The sequence below is a fragment of the Molothrus aeneus genome, chromosome 1, assembly GCF_037042795.1.
Source record: "Molothrus aeneus isolate 106 chromosome 1, BPBGC_Maene_1.0, whole genome shotgun sequence".
In the NCBI taxonomy this organism is placed as follows: Eukaryota; Metazoa; Chordata; class Aves; order Passeriformes; family Icteridae; genus Molothrus; species Molothrus aeneus.
The window spans coordinates 21,253,996-21,275,174 of NC_089646.1; the positions used below are offsets into that span (position 1 = coordinate 21,253,996).

At 40.9% G+C, this 21,179-nt stretch overlaps 1 protein-coding gene across 2 annotated transcripts; it reads right to left on the bottom strand.

Moving 5' to 3' along the window:
* Positions 1–30: 30 nt before the first annotated feature.
* PTER (phosphotriesterase related) lies at positions 31–20,733 on the bottom strand. Of its 2 annotated transcripts, XM_066552777.1 has the most exons (6): positions 20,673–20,695; positions 18,743–18,882; positions 9,656–10,129; positions 7,671–7,936; positions 4,141–4,281; positions 31–865 (listed from the first exon to the last, which is right to left on the bottom strand). In XM_066552777.1, the coding sequence occupies exons 3-6, from the start codon at positions 10,085–10,087 to the stop codon at positions 655–657; spliced, it is 1,050 nt and encodes a 349-aa protein (XP_066408874.1). In that variant the 5' UTR covers positions 10,088–10,129; positions 18,743–18,882; positions 20,673–20,695; the 3' UTR covers positions 31–654. The 2 variants fall into 2 exon arrangements, with proteins under 2 accessions (XP_066408874.1, XP_066408867.1); XM_066552770.1 differs by lacking the exon at positions 18,743–18,882 and having other exon boundaries at positions 20,673–20,733.
* Between the last annotated feature and the right edge of the window lie 446 nt (positions 20,734–21,179).

Consider the following 21,179-nt stretch of genomic DNA (forward strand, 5'->3'; position numbering starts at 1 on the left):
AAAAGACATTTGTAATAATACTGCACATACTTTAAGAGGTGATCAAAATGCTTTATTCAAAAATATATTTTTCCATGTATTTTTACATTTTCAGTTACAAGTAAGTAAATTGTTAAACTAGAAAGAAACCTTATCTTTTTTGAGATTCATCTTGCCTTCTCTTGTCAATGGAAGCTAATTAAAATTTCCAGACCTTTCAATCAAGTATTACTCAAAGAATATGAGGATAATGAGAAGATTGACAGTATTACAAGGATTAAAATCAGCCCCTGAGGACAGGAAATTTAACTAAAAACCATAAATTCCTTCCAAGGAAATTTCCTTCCAGGTAACACATCTTCAGAAGTAGTTTGGAGGTAACATTCAGTAACAGTATTAGATTATGCTTTTGAAACAAATATTTTAAAATTTCAGTTGAAAAGATTCTGTAGGTAGGCTCATATTCAGTAAATCATTCATGAGCAAACTTTTAGAAGGGAGAAAATGTAGAGACAGTACACAATTTGGATGTTCTAATTAAAAAGAAAAGTTACAATTAGTTTGCTTACATCTACTTAATTTTTAGTTTTTCAGAAAATTTTTTAAATGACTGCTCTACTGAAACCTGAATTTTATTAAGCTTCCTTATAAATCAGGCATATTTATTCATTGTTCCTACTTAAAAGTCAACCACCGCTTTGGATTTGCTAGGAGTATTTTATCAATTTTATCTTGGGATATGCCTCTAATTAGCATTTTAGGAACTATATTTTTTAAGATATGTGAATATCCATGACCTCCATATTTCATCAACCTGTTCTTGGTGTGCACATCATGAGCCATCAGAATTCTGTCTTCATAGCCTTCATCAATCAGCGTACGAATCCTGCAAAGGTTGGAAGCATCCTTGTCAGTGAAAGTTCTCACTACAACAGCATTTCCATTTCTTACATTACTGTACTGCTGGACTGTATAGGTGCTCAGAGGATATACTCCTTACATTTACCCAAAAATAAAACACATTTTTTATTGCATGGAAAATATCCCACCTCTGAAAACACACCAAACTTTGCTTTTGGCACATGACTTTGCATTTCCAGACTCATAAATTCCACAGAGGAATTCAAGAACTTCAGCATCACCATGCATGGGACACAGGTTTTATATAAATGAGTAAATAATAATTTCCTAGATAAATTCCTTCTCAGCAGGTTACTTTTTGCTGCTGTCACAAGGCTGGTCCCATTACATTTGCTAATGACCAGACTCTGTGTGTGACAGGCCTTTAAAGGAGCCTGGCTCAATAACATAAATACTTTCAGATCTTTGGTTGAATCCCATTTAGCAAAGCAGGTTAATAAAAAGTTGAAGTTGCCAGTATCATACTCCATATAGACAGTTATCATCAAAACACATTGCAAGGATGTTCATTAAAGAAGACAAAGAAGACTGGCATGGCACAGCATATGCCAGGAAATAAGGGGCATTAATTAATATGGCAGTGCAGCTAAACAGCCTTGGCAAAATGACAAGTCAGCTTGGAAAAAGAAGTAATCCTTTTGGTCACACTCTTGTAGCAGGACTACTACAAGTCCTTCTGCTTCACGTTTCATTCAAGTAGCCTTACTCCCTTGATCAGCTCATTTTTTTTTAGCATTTGTATTATGTGGATGTCTACACTCCTGTATTGCATGACTGTCAAGTTTCTCAGTAAGCTTCCATTTAGTCTGGCAGAGGATTACAGCACTGAAGTGGCAGGGACTGACAAACCAACCCTGGAAAGTGCTCATTCCTCAGGAAGGCCTCCAATTCCATCACTTGCCAGCACTCTGAAATCCTAATCCTTACCTTCCTGACAATGCTGTGATCAGCAAGAAAACAAAAACTAGCCTTACAAGTAGCCAGACTGTATCTGAAACCCCTCACTGTCAGTTTTTATTACAGGTAGTTACAAGGAGATACATGTAGCAGCACCTAATCAGCATGGGCAGCGGAAAGAAGGCAAATAGGATAGAATTTGGTAAAATGTTATTGTTTTTCAAAAACCCACCACACATTGTGCCATACAGTGCACAACACTACCATAGATACATACCATACATACATAAACCATAGTCTAACGACATCACAAGAATCTCCTCCAGCCTGAAATACAGAAAGACCACAAGCCAACCAGAAAGTAAAAGCAATGGCACTGGAGGGACTAAGTTTTTGCTGACCAAACATATTATTAGAATCACCTCCTTTAATATTGGACTCATTTCATGGGTTGGGGAGGCATATGATCCTTCCTATTCTGTATCCATTGCTCCTTTTTGCTCATTCCTTTATATATAGTTATTCTGACTCCAAATTGCCCCAGAACAGAAGTCAGTGTTTTGTTTGCATTGGCAGCAGACTACAGCCAAACTGCTGAAGTACACAGACAGCTACACTGAGTTAAGTAGGTATGTTATGACTACAGAAGTTTGTGTTTTAAGCAAAAAAGATGTGAACAAGTATTTTCTATTCAGTGTTTTCATTTAGAGGTCAAATTGGTTTCTACTTCTGTGGTGCTGTTTCACAAAACAAAACCCTAAGGAGATTGCCCCAGCCCCAGCCATCCTTAGTCCACTGTGGGTACACTGATATAACACAAATACACACACTCACACTGTGCAATGAGAAGACAAACCTTTCATCTTTTCTTCCTTTGAACAGCCTGCTGCAAGAAATACTCAGATACTAGAGAGTTTCAGGAGAGATGAGGGTGGCTGAGCAAGCATCATGGATGGAATGAAAACTCTGCCACAGTTGTACATGCACTTGTTAACCAAGGCCTAGTCCAGTTCTCTCTATATATTCCCCAGTGCTTCCATAGATGATGACTTTCCATGGCACAGGAGAGGGCAGGAGGCACAGCAGAGGAAGCAGCTTTACTCTTTCTAAATGGGAAAACTGTGGACTCCTTGCAACAGTTTAAAATACTGAGTGCAAGACTGAGAGCATTGCTCAGAGAGAAACAATTTCTAGTGTGAAAAGCAGCAGCAAATGCTTGGGAGGATGGAAGAATAGCCACAGCATCTTCTTAGGAGAGAACAGTTTGAAAACGGATTAGTTTCAAGATTAATCTGACAATGAGGGGGAGGGAAACTAAGTCTGAGATGTAAGGGAAAGCTAGAAGTTACTTCATTAGTAATCAGCAATCATGAAATCTTTCTCATCAAGGAGAGTGAAAGAACTGTTTGTGACTCTGGAAGGTAAAAAGACACAGGCAGGATGGCAACCCACCCCTCAGGCACCTGCCACTTCACTCTCACACACACTGTGGACAAACAGCATGGCAGCATCACACCTCCAGATGGAGTGGAAGGAGTGAGGTGTCCGTTCCCAGCTGATCCTACCTTCTCTCAGACAGTTTCTGTACAGAATGTATCTCCTTGGCAAAACTTTGTGTTAGCACAGCACAACAGATTGGCCGTGCAGCTGAGCTGAGACTGCAGGTGCTGATGAGAAGCAGGGAAGAGGTACCCTGCCAGTGGGACCAATATTTTCACATTGTGAGTGAGTGTGAGGAGATTGGGAGCTCTGAAGAGACAGGAATCACATCCTTCAAAACAGAGAAAGGGCAAAAGGACAGTGGGAGGAAAGGTGATAAAGTGCTTGAAAGAAAAAAGGCAGTTTTCCAGGATGGAAGCACAAATCCATCCAAAACAACCAGTGAGTTTTGCTGGGTTTGCAAACCAGTGAGGAGATAAAACAGGCTCAGATGATGTTTAGTAGCAGCACTAAGTTTCCAATACTATGTTTCAAACAGAAGTACTTAATCCTAACATAAATGCAGTATTGTCAGCCTTTCCCTTTTTACAGACTGTATAAATTCGACCAGATCAGCATGGAATTAGGAAAGACAATGAAGTTTAAAAAGCTCTCAATCTTCTTCTCAAGTAACTTCCTACAACACTGTGATTCTGCATCTTCCTCTCAGAAAGAAGAAATGATACATGCTGCTCTAGCTGTGTGACAGCAGCAGGGGAAAATGGCATTATTTCAGCATGATAGAAGACAGTTTTGAACAACAAGCAGAATCACTCTGTGATGGTCTTAAAACAAGTATTTTTTAATCAATAATATTTTTTATCAATGGCCATGCTATAGCTAAAGCTGCATGGGAGCAGATACCTTGCAATTCTCTCGTTGTCGCTGGGCATGTCAATATCTGGATGGAACTGGTAGTGAAGGAACTCTGTACCAAACAGGTCGTACTCTAAGTAACATCCAAGTTTAGCAAATTCCAGAAGTTTCTTTTTATCAAATATGGTCCTGCAGAACACATATAACACAGAGTCAGCACTGCAACAGGAATAAAACATCTTACGGTATGAGGACAGGTACTTTGTGATCTCCTACTTGCAAGGAAAAAACCAAATAATCTACAACATAATTCACCCATTTGAGAAACAGAACTCCTGTTTGACACATGCAACTTAAGACGACACACAGCATTGTCTTTCTTACATTCATTTGAGATTTCATGCATTAAAAAACCAAAACAAAACCAACTCTTTCCCCATGAAATAATGAAAGCCTCTCCAATAATCTTTAAATGGAAACAGAAAAGTTACTTACTTTTGATATCACTAACCCTCTCAACAGACAACCTAACAAGGAAGGACATTTAAGAGGAGGTTAATTCATAGTGATATTAAAAAAAAAAAAAAGACAATGGATTACTCACACAAGACAGATTTACTTTCCCAAAAGAGTTACAGGAGACAGCTTCACCCAGGGCTTGTTTCATCCATCACACACCAGCAATATACAACTTTGTCTTTAGTTTCTATTCTGTACAGTGATGTTTCTAGATTGCCATTAGAACAGCAATATATCATTGTTTGCACTGGGATCTGGCCAGAACGCCTTAAGGAAACGCTCTTACCAAAATACATAATGGTGAGTATCTGGGACATGGGCTTTGCAACAGATTTGAAAAGTGAAGGAACAAAGCTTCTAGCACCTCTCACTCATTCAGAAAAGAACAGCAACAGAAATAAGAGTTCTCTGGAATATTTTGGGTTTTCTTTGAACCATTTTTACCAACTGTATAAGCTGTTCAAAGAAAAACAAAAACACTCAAGTGATACAATTTTGTCTTTATAGCTGCCACACAATTTATTTTTTTAAGAAGAAACCACATTTCCACAAAAGCAGCACAGTTAACCAAAAGGGCAGTAGTTTGTTGGGGGATTTTTTTATTATTGCAGATATTGATGTCACAAAGCAGTTTTACCTTATACAATTACATCACAGTCTGTTGCTATGGAAATGACTGATGTCATAATTTCAATATTATGACTTAACTACAGATCAAGTAGGAGGAACAGATGGGTTGAGAGAGAGAAAATCCATGTTCAAACAAGCCTGCCATCAGCAGGAGTGTAAGACTTGCCAACTGTAATTAATAAAAAATGTTATTTTAAAATAAATGTTACAGTTTACAGAGACTGAACATTTATCACCAAATGAGTTTTCAAAGTGCAGAGCAAAAGAACAGATTATTTTAGATCCAGCCCAGCTCAGTTCACAGGGAGACAATCGCCAAGAGTCTTCAATCCTGTGCAGGTGGCAAAAGCACCCAACAATCTATTTCAAATTCACAGCCAGAACAGTTTCTTTTAAAAACTATTGTTAGTGTCATGCTTTTGGGTGTTCTATCCCAATGAAGAGCCAGAGAACTTAATTTCCTCAGCCACTGGGTCCCACAGTGAGCCACAAGGATATAGCAACGGCAGCAGTTCCCAGTTCAAATTGCTGATCTCTGAGCTGGCATTGGGTGTTTGGGCAACACTGTCCCTGAACAGCTCTGAGCTCATGGAAAAGGAGGTGGGACATGGTGAAGCACCCTCTAATTTGGAACTCAGCCATAAATACCCTGGGGACAGACACCAAACTGTAATGTTGCCCCAAATTTGTAACAGTTGCTGTGAGACTTCTAACAGAAATTACTCAAGTGAGTCGAGTGAAGATGTGGATCTCCTTTATAACCTTAACCCCTAACAAATGACTAAAGAAGAGGCTCAATAGCTTTTGCTTCCAGCCTTTTAGTACACTGTAGTTCCACTATGTGGAAGTACTACCTTTTTTTAAGGTGCTAAATTGCAAGACATGGTAGCTAGCATTTTAGTTTTACCACTTAATTGTAAATCCACTGGAAAACTACCATTCTGTCTATGTGAAATGCAGACATAAAATACGGAGCTATGTACAAATTTATCTCACATTTAAGGGACTGGGATGCTCCCACATGGATTTTTCTAACTGGAGGAGACTTAAAATGTTAAATGCACATTGCAAAGCCAAACTTCACAGTAGTTTATGTTACAGCAAGTGCCAACCTGAATGTGTGAAAGTAATGATAGAAAGAGATAAAAGGAAATGTCATATTGTGCATCAGCGGTTGTTATTGAAACTGCACCTCTGTTTTTCTACTTATACTGCTTAATTTCCATCAATTAATTATTTAATTCAACAATTTACAACAGTGTATAAGAGGCAAAAAGCCATAATTGTATGTTTATGTTGTATCAAAATGGCTGTGTAAGTACTGATACCTGCAGCTTGCTCAGTCCTCTTTCATAAAAAGATTTAAGTAACCAGTTTTTTCTCAAAAAGGGGTGAAAAATACAGCTATAGATACAGTGGAACACAGGTAAATACAAAAAGGAAGTAATTTATAAATATTCAAATATAATTTCAGGGCATGAATTTTATGCTCCTAAAATCGCCAAGTAGAACAAGGAGCTCTGTGAGAATAACAAACACTTGTAGCTCGATTTGCAAGCTCTTAGAGCCTGTAACCATGAGAAATTTGGAGCACAGTGCTGTTGCCTGTATTACATTCATACTGAGGGCAGACAATCCAATTGCTGAGAATCATATGACCACAAATAGTCTCCATTATTCAGCAACTGGCCAAACTAATCAATGCTCGGACATACTCCAACTCACCATGAGCAAGACAAGGTCATACAAAACTGATTTGGTAATAGAGGCTACATTTCTAAACTGGAGACAGAAAAGCATCCCAATTTCTCTCTTTGCCTCATGTGGAGCTCCTGGCTTTTGTTCTCAAGGAAACTAAAAGTGAACTACCTGGTCTATGCTATGGACTCTCCAAAACCCAACTATTTTCTTTTTAAGCAGTACTTCCTCTCTCTGGTAGTAGAACATTAAAAATCTGCCTTTTGCTTTGATCCAGACTCCAGCCAAATTAAGGAAATCTCCATTAGCTTCTGCGAGACTTTGGCAAGGCCATTAAGAGTGACCCAGCTTTCAAAAACACTGGAAGCCCAGCAACTTCCAACCCCATTTAGTGAGAGCTGGTCAGTGTCCAATGCTTTGTAAATACAGGGATTTGTGCAGGGATACGAATTAATGAAATTCCCATTTTTAAAATGTGGCTACAATTATTCCTAATCCCTCTGCCAGGCTTTCAAAGACAGCATCTAAAACACCAAAATCTCTTATCAATGTGAATCTAAAACCTGATCCTGACTGTAGTGCGGGAGGCAGATCAAGCTCTATATAAGCATTTATTTTTGAGTCAATTAACTCGAGGGTAACACTCTATGTCACCTTTTCCCAGTGTAGCTCTGCAAAACCCCAGTGAGTGTGGCAACACTGCAGGAAGCCCAGTAGAATATTCTCCTTACCTGTCGAGGTGAGACATGACTGTCTTTGAAGCATCAGCCCCAGCCTCCTGCAGGATGCGGATGATGTGGAAAGGGGAGTCGCTGTTCCTGCCAGGATGGATGATAACAGGGCACCCAAGCTGGGCCTGAGCCTGGGCTGTGGCCTGAAGCACTCTGTGTTCGCTGGGAGTCAAAGGCCAGGAGCAACCTATTTCTCCCACCACACCACACTTGATATTAGTCCCATCTGCTCCTTTGAGTACCTCATCAACAATAATCTCTGTCAGCTAGAGAACAGGAAAATGAGATTGTTGGTTATTATTACTGTTTGCATTAAATAGCATCCAATTCGGCCTACGGATGCTAGGCTAGTTACGCTCCCAAGGTCTTTCTGAACTTACCTAATTAACAGGTGGGTGTGTGAAAACACTGCAGTTAAAATCTGGTTTCTGTCAACTAATGTTATGCTAGCCATTCACTAAGACCAAAATAAACACAGAAGCAAATCAGTTTAACAGTATGCAGTCACACATTTGTCCAGGTTTGCCAAGAAAGCTGGTCTACATGTAATTTGAACTCTGATTTGGGCAGACATTAAGTTTTCTTGAAAAAAAAAATTATTTTATTCCAAAACTTTTGCCTTGCACTCCTGAATTGGCTTCAGACACAATTCAATGTAATTTTTGCAAAACAAGATATCAGAGAATAAGGAAACCTTGTCATACATATAGGGAAGAGAGAAACTCTGGCAAACATCCTGAAGAGACAAGTTTAAGGCAAAACCTGCTTATAGAAATGACAATGTAAAACAGCAGGAGATCTAAAGTTCTTGACTTTAGAACTACAAAACAAAGCTCATTTGACAAATTTAGAGGATCAAAATTAGCCTGCTTTAGAGTGTGCATACACAAAACCCATCAGAATCTCTTAATAAAACTACTTTGCTATAAAAGCTTTACTTTTTCTTTCCCAGAATAGGCCATGTGTCTTAAGCATACATTCAGAACTGAGAGTACAAAATGGCACTGATGATGGCCAACCTTCTAAGTACTGAGTAGAGGATATCTGTGGGTCTCCATCAGTCCATCAAACACAGAAGGGAAACCTTTGCCTTGAGAAATCTATTTGTGTCTATGCTATTTGTATCTGTTTGTATTTCAAGCAATGGAAGAACATTTAGGAAAAGCAGTACTCTTGTGTACAGTTTGGGCCAGCTTGGGTCCAGTTTTGTTGGCAGCACTGCTCAAGTTTTGACCATTGATTTTTAAAATTAATTTGACTCATTTGTAAACTGTGACAGATTTTTTAAAAATAATTGTCAGCTCTATTCATACACATTCACAGACTCCTACCTTGGAGAGTTCCATTCCCTCTTCTCCTCATCACCACATTTTTTTATTAAAAGATGAATATTTATTATCACAGGAACATCTGGGGACCTCAACTATTATTAACACATTGTCTTAGTCACGGTATAAACATGCTGATGTAGACTATGCCCTGAAAAGCCTGGACAAATGATAGAGAAGAGAGCTATAACACACAGCCTGAGCAGAGCAGTGATTTACAATTATCTTATAAATATTGCAATTATTTATGCTTTTTACAAGAATGCAGAGTAAACTCAATGGGAAGCAATTAGCCATAAAAAGTGACAGAAGAGGTAGCAAGGATAAACTCCTTCCTTAAAAAATAGTCAAAAACTCAAGATAGTTTGTGGTGTACCAAATGTCCACACATGAACTACTGTATTTTCCTTTTACTGTTGCATTATAACAAGTCCCTCAAAGAAAATGGAGCTTAAGAATTGGAAATTCTGACAGATAAACCAAGCACATTAAAGTAGTGTTGCTCCAGATATTACACACAAGCAGTGTGTAATGCTGTTCCCATTTTCTATGCTGAGCACCTCTGTATTCCATCATTTTACTGGAACTTCTCTCCAACTTTGGCTTACCCAGGGATAATTCACAGGATAGAGGCACTAAGCAATGGTTAAGACTTACCTGCTCCACTGTCATGGCCTGTGTTTGAGAAGAATGAGTGGAATCCACATAAAACCCAGCACCAGCAATAATATGAACTCCAGTTTCTTCAGCAAGTTTCTTCAAAGTATTCATATCCCGGCCAATCCCTGTAGTTGTGTTTTCCACAATTGTCCCACCACCTGCTGCTTTAAAATGCAGCAGCTCCTCCCTCACAGCATCTGTCTCCTGATACAAAAGAAGGTTTTCTTTATGGCTGTAGGGATTTTGCTTAATCCAAAACAAGTTCTTCATCTCAATGGGCCCATTAGACAAAGGCTCTTGCCCTGGAGAAGGTGGACAAAAGCAGCTGCTGTAGTTCACAGTCAAGTGTTCATGAGTCAACGTGTAGCCAAGACAGCCTGGCTCCACAGGGCCCAAGACAGTCTGCACTTTTCCACTCAAGGAAGGCATTTTTCTTTAACAAAGAGAAAAAAAATCAGATCCTAAAGGAGTCTGGGAAAGAAGAAAGGAAACAAAAACATTTCAGAAAGAGCAGTGTTTTCTCAGGCAATTTCTGAAATCCTTCCTCCCTCTAGCACATGTACCTACACTCTGTGTGTGTTTGCTGGGATGTTTCCAAAAGCTGTTTGTAGCAGGGTGGTCAATATGAAAAACAAGGTATTTATTTTACCCAACTGTGCTTTTATCAGTATTCCAGCAACATAAACACACCACATTCCAGTACATGGCAATTGTCATCATTTATTGTGCTGTAGTCAGTATCACATTAAGATAAATGTTTCCTATTTAATAAAACCACTGTCTGTTCATGTAGGATTCTTTGCTCTTCAGCAGCTGTCAAATTTTGTCAGCTTCAGCCACCAGATGAACACACTTGGCACCAAGGCTGAATATTCCTTGCTGGTATGTTCAGTATCTTTATCTCTGGCCTCCAAGACTCAGTATCCCTCTCACATACCAAGGAAGCAGTCCGTGTTTGGGCACCTTGTCTGCCCCTCTCTATGTGGAATGATGCATGGGTGGGGGTGATAATCTGCTCTTCTGGCTTCAGCAGGGCTCAGGTTCTCCTACCAGCTGTGCTCTGGAGGTCTGGAACAGCCCAGGACCACTCCTCTAAGGCTGACAACAGACACCGAAGATAACAGCACAGCCCACAAACAGTGGTGGAGATGCCAAAGTGCTTCAGTGGGCAAATGTTTTGCCAGTTAAGAACAGACCTTGATCTAACAATTTATATGAGCCTCAGCATCTCAGACACTTTTTAATTCATCTTTAATATCAATGAAAAAATGTTACTTCTCAAAACTTTAAATGAGCAGTGACGAAGACAAACACTGAGCCTATAGTCTGCAGTTGGTTCATGTCAAAGTCCCTGTGCCAATCTGGCCTAACTCATTGCAGGTTAGAATTAACTGCAGCTCTCCCCATTGGGATTTTGGGTTTTTGTTAGTTCATGTTAGATCTTCCAGATGCTAGTCACAAAGGCTTGAGGATATATAGTTAAAATCCCTAGTCAACCAAAATCATGAGTTATGAAACAAAATACATGTTTAATCATGTCCAGAGGAAAGGACTAACTAGAGCATGCATTATTGATTAAAGAGAGAGGTCTTTCCCATTTCTGCCTCCCTTTTAGTGAATAATGTCATAAACATGGGTTTGTTACTGGTAAAGCCCTCAGAGGACATTTTCCTTTTAACTGCTAAAGTTAATCAACCAGGATGACAGAAAAACTGAAATCTGAAGGGCACTGAACTCTACATATCAAAGGGCACAGGAACATCAAGATCTCTTTGGGGATACTTTGATCTCATGAGAAGCAGTCACTGTCAGAGCACCAATGCACAAAAGTGACCCAGCCCCCGGAAAAGGCAGCTATTGCCTGCCCAGTGAAGTCTACAGTGCTGGTGCTCATTGTAATATGAAGAGTTGGTCATCCATAAAAATAGAAATGACTGACTGACTATCTTTACTAGTCTTGTGTAAAAGCAGATTAGGAAGAACTGTTCTTTTAGGAATTTTGTTCCTGGACCAGCATGCTAACTTGTTTGAGAAGGTAGAATAAATTACTCTCATAGAACAGACTGCTGGCTGATTAATAGGATGAATTATTTTTCTTCCAAACAGATTAGGAAGTGCATGACTTCAGAAAATATTATTCTTGAGCAAATAATTAAAAGCAAAACACCTGTCTTAGTCAGAAACTGCTCCTAGCTGCAATTCAATTAAACAGTCATTAATTCCATCCTTGAAGAAGGCTGGTGCTCTATATAGAGCAAGCCACTATTTTGGAGAAAGTTCAATGATCTGAGTCATTCTTATATGCATAGCAAAGCAACTGACATAATTTTAAGCATTACCTTTGCTTTATTTTTTTGCCCCCCCTCCCCTTTTTTTTAATGTTAAATATCTACATTCTGGCATTCAGTAAAACCCTGACAGCAAAGAGTGATAACTACCCTCTACATTAGGTTCACACTTCTCTTTCCCCATGTTCACTGACAATTTTCAAATCCATTCAGTAAGTTAGCAAACCAAACCTATATACAATTAAATACACAAGTATCTAATTTCTTTTGCTAAAGCTTGACACAAATCAATTACTAGTTCCCATGCCAGGTTTTTCTTGTAGCAGACATCAACTTGTTGATTTTTAAACTCCAGATTTCAGATTACAGCTCACATACAGAATTTACAGAACCTTTTGACCGAGGCCAAGGATTTTTATAAATATAAGAAGCATCACAAAAAATGGAAACTGACACAAACAGCATTTAAAGTAGGCCTAATTTTATCTTCACGGAAAATGTATTAATATTAATGCCTGTTCCTGTTAACTGACACAGTTTTAGAAACCCACCACTCTTAATAAAAGAACCATAAAAAATAAAGACAGTCAACAACCTGTGACTGGAATTATTTTTGAAACCTCTGTTCTGATATCTTCCCCCCTATATCATTCACATAAAGAGCCTGCCCTGGTTATGCTATGATACATTATTCCTAATAAGATTCACTTGAATCAGAATTACACCTTTTTAAAACAGATTTTAGGTGCAAATAGCTTTTAAATGGAATTAGGATTCCTATTTAATTTAAGCAAGTATACGTTACTACAGGAATCCCTCTTTGCGTGGTTTACTCATGACTTGTATGCCATGTTTTACAGTGAACTTTCTTTTGAAAAAGTTTCTTCTTTCATACACCAAGGACTGCATTCATATCACCTCATTTAGCCATTTAAATGATGTATGTCTACTACAGAACAATCATCTGGAGATGGAAGGACATATCTATAGGCAATTCATCCAGCTTATTTTGAATGCCTATAGTAGGACAGGACAAGTCACTTTCTGTAATGTTATCCTCTTTTCATGGGCTAAGGAGCAATCCAAGAAGCAATTCAGGACAAGACAAATATTTCAGATGCCATTACATAGGACATGTGAATTATATTTCCTTAATCTTAACCCGGTCTGAGGGAATGGGAAAATGTGCTGATTCCTATCACAGAAGATAAATAGGTAGGTTCATATCTGGCAATGACAGCTATTTTGGTTTAGAAAATCACTAATTTGTGTGGTGGTATTGCCAAGGAGCTCCTGCACAGACCAAGACTTCTCAGCTCTGGGTGTTGCATAAAGAGAGAGGTAAATTATATTTCCTGAAAATTACAAATTCAGACTAAAAAAATGAGAAAATTGCTTTAAGATGTAATCAAAATTTCTATTATTTCACAAAAGCCGTGAAACACTACCTTATCATTTTCGTAATAAACTCTGGACAAATCTTTATAACCATTAACTGTATAGTGCATAAAATACAACTCTCACCATTAGGCAACTATCAAATTCTGGTGAAGTAAATATTTTTCCTAGAGGTATTGTTAAGAGAAAAGAGACTTGCTACTAAAAAGGTCATGGTGCTGCATTCCTGACTCTGGTAAAAACTCCACTGAGTTCAATAGATGTTTTGCCTGAATACTGATGACAAGATTTATGTTTCTGCTTTTCCCATCTGAAATGTGGGCTTCAGTCATTGTGTCATTTTAATGGCCCTGTAATGGGAAGTCCCCCTAGGTTTGGATTAGTTGCTTCCTACAGTAATCTCATATTGCTGAAACATTATAATCACATAAACACAGTTTCCATATGCTAATTCTGCATTTGTTTTGATTCGGTAAGCACATTTTAATGGCATTAGCGGAGATTCTCTGTAGACCGGTGTGAGAATCATTTCATTGTCGTTACATTACAATGTGAGATTAGAGCAACATTAAAACCAGATTGTTGTGACATAAAATTTACAAAAAAAAAGGAAAAAAAAAAGGCTCAATGGGTATTAACTGTACCCAGAAAATGTTAAACACAGCTGCCATTTAGAAACAAGGACTGCCCTGGCTGCATCAAGAGTATTTTAAGTGGGTCTTTCCTTTATAATCACATAGCCCTGGGAAATGCAATACAGCACAAGCTCACTATATATTTACAGAGGGAGGAAATGTTTTGAGTATTCAATTCTAGTTTGAGCAACCCCTACAGAACATGAAAAAGCCACTAATTAAAAATATGTGACACATCTGTAGGAAATTTCTATTAGTTAGTCTATGTTGTGTTATGTCACTGTTCCCCACATGTAAACATTTTGTGACAAGGGAAAAAGTTAGCAAGACAAAGGAAAAGGAGAGGCAGAGGGTAAGAGAACAAAGAGAACATGTGTAGACTATGTCAAGAAGAATTTAAAACAACCCTGATTTTTCTCTTCCCTCATGTTTCTGCCAACATTGTAGAGGTTTACAGAAAGGAAGGAATTCAATACTGCCCACACAGTTCTTCCTCTTCCCCACAAGACAAGCAAGCTTTCTAACCTCTCCAGAGACCTACTCCACCTTCTTCAAAAATATATTCACAAGTGCTAATTACAGTGCAAACACACCTGACACCCAACACTCCCTTGGACACAGATTTCAGTAAGCATGGCTTTTTTGCTCATGCATGCTGTCAGGAAAGCACTGCTCCAGGGGCTGTGGAGCTGAGCCTGCCACGGCTGGGTGGCTGAGTGCAGCAGGAGGACAGAACTTGCATTTGCTCCAGGACAGATGCAGGCTCACCTGTCATTTAGCCCAGCAATTCCCTGTGCACCAGTCACTGCAAAGGAGTCCTAGACCTATGACACTGTAGTCCTACACAGGCTCTCTCACACCATCACTAGTTCGTGTTACATGAGAGAACAACATGTCCTATATTGCTTTTGGGTTATTCTGCCCAAGAAAAAGAATTTGAAAATGAGTGGAAGTGCTGAAAAAATTGAGGTTTCTGGGCAAACTTGGGCCTCTTCTGTAGAAATGGCAGGTATGCTGCTCTGAAAATGACATATTATTTTCATTAAAGGTCATAAATGTTCTTCCCTGTTTTCAGAATTGACATTGGTCAGAATGGCATTGGTGTTTTTCCTCTCCCAAAATGGAGCTATGAGAGTACCATGGTTTGCTGAACTTCAAGCTAACTCAAGGCTTTGTGTCCTAAGGAATGATGTCATGCCGGAGACTTTTCATGCCTTGAACAAAGCTCTTATGAGAGAGGAGGGGAACACTTATGGTGCCTCTCTCCCACACAAACTCCTGCCTAACCCCACAGGAGTATATGCTGCAGCTCCTCCCTTTGTGGGCCACCCTTCATTTCCCACCTTTGGGTGGCTGTATCTTCATATGGCATGCACACAAACCTCAGCATTTTGGATGTGTAAGCTCTTGACTGGGTAGAAATTGGCCAAGAGACTCAAAGCCTAGAGAATTCTTGGGAGAATTATTTAAAAAGCATCATCTACTCCACCTTGCCGCATTTTTTCATGAAACACATTATTCTGGAAATACTCAGAATAGTGGGTTAACGTTGTGGCCTTCAGTGACCTACCTCTGGTCCCCAAACCATTCAAAAACACATTTCCTTATGAAGTCAAGCCAAAAGAAATGCTAAATATTGCTTTTCACTATATTTTCTATATATGGTTTGAGCAACCAAAAAACCTTTACACTACAGAAGTGAGAAAGAATACTAAAAGTAAGACTTTATATAAGGTTACAGTATGTGCTATGAAAAAGAATTAGGAGAGCTTTAGACAAGCCTTATATAATCCAACTATGATAAAGAGAAGTCCCACCAAAATATGCAGGTACACACACTCCACTGCAGCTACACCGCTTGAACAGCACTGTCAATGTTCTACAATCTAAAAGCAGTCACTTAAATTTTAAGAGAAATGTAAACACCAGTACACACATGGGAAAGGCCAATATATTGCCACCCTGCCCTCAGAACCTCCAAAAAGCACACTCTGATAAGGAGCTGGGTAAGTGAGAAGCAAAGCTTTTAAATGTTCACCTGAAAGAGAAAACTCTTACAGCATCTTCCCTCTGTGGCTCAGCTTGTGGCAGACAGACCTTCCAGCTTTGCATGGTTTGAGGGTCATGCTCTGGCTCTAGCCAGACTCTAAGCCAGGCATATCTAAATCAGATTGCTTCCTTACAGCTGAAGTGCCACACCAGGACAAGAGCAGCAGGGGGGACAAACCCCAGGGATCAAAGCAAGCACATGTGATTTGCCCCAAGAAGCAGAGTCCAAGTCACCTCAAATATAGAACTTGGCACAATTCTTTTCCAATTTGGTTAAAGTTTAGCTGTTGTGACCAGAATAGTCAGACTTCCATTTTACCTTCTTTCTGTGCAGATAACAGTCTCAAAATCTAGGCTTCTCTAGGCAAAGTCACATTGAAGTTTCTCTTCCTCAGAGAGATCTGAGACCAGCATACCCCTAAGTGTTTTTTCATTAACATCTCTTTAGAAGAACTTCAGGGGATTTTACATTTTGGGCAGCTTCCAAAATTACTCCTGATAAAAGGTCAGATAAAAATTCTCCTCCAGGGTCAAACATTACATTAATTATATTTTGCATGCACACATAGTGTTTTTAGGCCAAAAATCAGAACTGAAGTCACATTATGCTATATGCAAATATGGGCTAAGTCTTGCATGTTGATACATACATTCATATTCTTAAGACTTAACAGACTCACATTTGCTTCTTGAGGGTTCTGGGGTACAAGCACATATTCTCTTTCTTTTGAGGACAACAAGAAGTAGGGAAAAAAGTCTCCTTTTCAGGAATGCATATCCAGCCTTAATTCCCTCTAAATCTCAAATCTGAAACAAGTGTACATCTTAACTCCACTCTTTATTGTTATTCTCATTGACTTTCATTGGTTTTCTCTCTACTTGAGGCAACATACACATATTTTCACATGAGCTCAAACATTTCAGTAAGCATGCTGGGTGGAGCATTATCACTCACTTGTGCAGTCCTAGAGAGCCACACCAAACCACTCCATGATCTTTAAATGCAGAAATTCACCACACAAATCTAAGCAATGGATGAGTGATATGCATTACTAACTCTTGATCAAGACTGAACATTACCATCTAGAAAAATTCAGATGAATGAACCCCAATGTCAGATTTGCCACAGAGCACAGCAGTCACTGATCCACTAAGATCTGCAAAGCCATGCATGCTGGAAAAGAGCATGGTGATTTGGTTTAGAGTCTCATTCAATATCACAGACTGCAGCAACTGGAAAAAGCAGGGGCTTCCAGAAAACCACCTTCTTTACTAGGGAGTGATGAGCTTAGATGCAAATAAATAAATTCAAATTCCCACTACTGCAAAGAACTGTACCACAAAATTTGCAACCAATCTCAAGACCTAATGGGAAAAAACACCCTGAGAAAAGCCTTTGGACTGTGACTGCTCTCTGTGACTGTGTCAGGAAATGGAAGCAGTATGTCCTTCTCAAGGTCCACTCTGAAGAAATCAGCCCACACACGAAAAGTTAACGTGAGTCAAGGGAAAGCTCAAAGCTGATGGGTGTAGCTCAAGGAGTATCTTTGACCTCAGAAGCTTTACAGTCTGCATGCTTTGTCAGTGGCCAGACTCAATGACCTCTTGCTTATACAACTCCTGCTTATAAGTTCTTACCCCCATCTTGGTACAACAGTGGAATGGTGGGAACAACCAACACATAGAAGCTGACAAAATTGTCAGGTCTCCTACATATCCTTCTATTTCTTTTCCAGGTATTGCTGAATCTTCAGTCTTAACCAGAACTGGATACAGAACCCCGCCACTGTTTTGCCTTTTTGTATCACAGAATTTCTGAAAGAAGATACAAACTCAGTATTTTTGTCCTGGAAACTATTATCTGTTTTTCAAAAAATCCTGGCTACCCAGTCTACAGTGAACAACAAAGAACAAAGTCCCGCAATAAAGCTTACAGAACACCAGAGTTCAAGCATTAAAAATCAGTTGAAGATTTCCAGACCCATCTGAGAATGACCCATCTGACAAAAGGTACACAAATCACAGCAAAAAAAGAGGTACACTCCTTTCACCTGATCCCTAACCCTCACTGTAGTGACTGTGGATAAGGCAAAGACAACTGTGGGATTAAACAATTCTCCTTTTACATTTTGAGGAAAGAGATGAGATCCCAAAAGAGCAGAAAAAGGGAGTAGTTCAGCAGGTAACACACCATTCTTTGATCCTACCTCCTCCACAGTAGTTACTTCAAGAAACACCCTGTGGCTACACAACAGTAGGGTTTCAGAGTATCTTTGAGAAGAGTGATTCTACATTTCTGAGATCCAAGTAAAAAAATGTGATTTACTTAAAGCTGCCATCTAAAAGATGATGGTGATGGTCTTTCTTCTTGCTTCCTTTTTATCTAAGTAGTTAAGCACTTGTGAAACATATCCCAGCTATTGTTAGGATAAAATGCTTTTCTTGGATTATTACCAACATACATATTACTGTCAGACCAAAGACATGACCACTGCTTAGAAAATTCTGAGGAAGCTTTTTAATTTGTGACCAGAAAAATGACATTGAAGCAGAAAAGCTATGCTACCAGTGCTGAGAGGATGTAATTTCTTCTTAGAACTAGAGGGATGGGATACTCCCCTTCCCCTCCAATACAGCTGGCAATCCAATTTTCCAGAAATGCAGAAAATGTAAAAGAGTTCAAAACTGTTCTGAATCAAACCAGAGACTTGTACCTTAGGCTTCCACAGTCTAGATGGATCTCATACCAGACAGGTGGCCAGTCTGATACAAGCAGAAGCCTCACTGTTTTCATGAACCTTAAGAAGTCTTGGTTTCATCTGACAAAAAATGAATTTGTTCAGTATTTCAAGTCCTGAAAGACAGGAAAAACATTTCAGATCTACATCAAGTGAAATAAGGAAAAAAATTCACAGAATGTTCAGAGGCATAGTCCTTTAATAAACACAGAACTCACTGGTGCCATATGCTTCACTATATACTGATTTTTATGTGTGAGAAGCAAGCTGATGGCTCCTAACCACAGAGGGAAGCTGTGACACTTGTTCCTGCTGTACCATGCACTAATTCAGCAAGTTAGCACTGGTCACCTACGTGAAATATAATTAAGCATTTGAATGCCATTGTTGCCACCCTTAATTATAACTATGAAAATTAATGTGATAATGGTGACAGGATGGCAAATATTATATCTGTTAAATTCCAAAACATAAGGGGCATTCATAATAATAAATGACACTTATGTAGTCTTTCATAAAACAATCCCAGAGTACCTGACAAAATGATGCAAAACTACTTATTAGAAGCATTGCTTCACCCACCACTGAAACACAGCCCCCAGCAGAAAGAAGGCAACAACCTTTAAACATTACAGAACATATTATGACTGAGGACGTTGAATAATGTATCCAGTGTAAAGGAGAAGGGAATTCCAGACAAGTAAAACAAAATTTCCCAGAAGTAAATGACCTCCAGCTAAAAACTTGTTTCATTCAAGAACTGCCACAAGCCTCTAGCATACAGAGGATACCAACCTTAACAACAGACACCTGAAAGAAAAGAATTATGCTTACAGGTATCTTAGAGATCATGTATATACATTCAAGTACTTGCTATGCTCCTCAGAGTTCCTCACCAACACGACCTGTATGCTTCAACTTACGACCACACTAACCACAACACCAGACCTAACGCAGAGGGGGTGCCAAAACCCGAGGCCACTGCCCAGCAGAGGTTTTGCCACCGTGCTGAAGCTCACTTGGCAGGGGGAGCTGAACCTCCCTCACTCTGATTCAGCCTGCCTCAAGCAGCTCCCCAGCCGCTGCCAGGGGAGCAGGGAACCTGCTGCAACCGTGTCTTGGAATGGGCAGCGAGCCTCAGGCCACCGAGAACATGCATGGTAGAGTGTCATGTCCCAACAGGGCACACAGGCAAATCTCTGAGCCCTGACAAGCTTAAGCAGCTCTGGAAGCATCTTGCAGAGTGCTGCTGGTGCTTCCAGATGGAGAGGCAGCTGAAGGCAGGCTCTGAAGGTCCCAGTTTTGGATTGAGGCATTTGTTCCTTCACAGAGACACCCTCGGGAACTGTCGGGAGAGGAGTACTAGAGAGGATGTAGTTCCAATATTTAACTTGTTATGGCTGTACAAATATTAAATACCAGCACTAATAATAGCAGCGTAGCTGCACTCACACAGTGAAGCCGCCTAAGCTCGGGGCTCACTCTGTTGGTAACTATCATCTGTAGAACGCTTCTGCAGGGAAGAGCTGCTCGTCCCCTCACACTCCACACGGGGGGAGCCCTGCCTGACCCAGCGCTGCCGTCCCAGCCACCTCTGCCCTCGCCCCTCCGCCAGGGCTGCACCGGCCGTGCCGGGCCCTGACCCGCGGTCGAGCCCGGCACAGCCCTGCGGCCCCCGCCCGCCCCAGCCCCGAGCACCGCCGGCCGCCTCCCGCTCTCCCGCCTCGGGCCTTCCCGGGCCGGCAGCGGAGCGACCGAAAGCCGCTCTCCCCCCTCAACTCGGGCGAAGTTTCCCGGCCCGGATGCCTTGTCGGGCCGAGGGCATCAAGGACGAGCCCGGCACGGCTGTGGGCCGCCGGAGGTGGCGGAGCGACTCCCCAGCGGTCCCCACACCCCGCTCGCTCACCCCGCGGCCCGGACCCTGAGCCAGCAGCACCGCACCCCGCAGGGCCCCGGCTGGCAGCGAGCCGCGACCGCCCCGAGCGGGGCGGGACTTCCCGGGGACGGGAGCGAGTGGCGGAGCAGGCTGGGGGCGGCGGGGCCCGGGCAGGCCGGGGTGCCGGGCGGCTGGGCGGGAGAACGGCCAGGAGCGGAGCGCTGCCCCTCTGCCTCCCTGCCGGGACCCGCCCGGCTCCCCGCCCGCTCCCCGGCCCCAGGAATTCCCCCGTGAGTGAGGGGCAGCTGTGCTTTGTGTCATCCTTGGCTCCTGGTACGAATGAAAGTCGGTGGCTGTGAGCATCCTGCCCGTCCCTGTGCTTACCCCCTGTTTACACAGGGAGGAGGCTGGAATCCACCGAGTCATTTTGGGGGGAAGGGGGGCTTGGGAGTTCGCGCTGAGTGTTTGGGCTTGCAAGAGGCATTGTTTTCTAATCTGCCCTTTAATGCAAATAGGATGGTTGGAAAGGCACTTCCA

Excerpts from the sequence above, each read along its gene's own strand:
- PTER (XM_066552770.1), bottom strand. The coding sequence starts at position 10,087 with ATGCCTTCCTTGAGTGGAAAAGTGCAGACTGTCTTGGGCCCTGTGGAG. Across the intron at positions 7,937-9,655 it reads AGGCCATGACAGTGGAGCAG|CTGACAGAGATTATTGTTGA; the intron begins GTAAGTCTTAAC and ends CCTGTTCTCTAG. Across the intron at positions 4,282-7,670 it reads GTCATGTCTCACCTCGACAG|GACCATATTTGATAAAAAGA; the intron begins GTAAGGAGAATA and ends TGTGTTCTGCAG.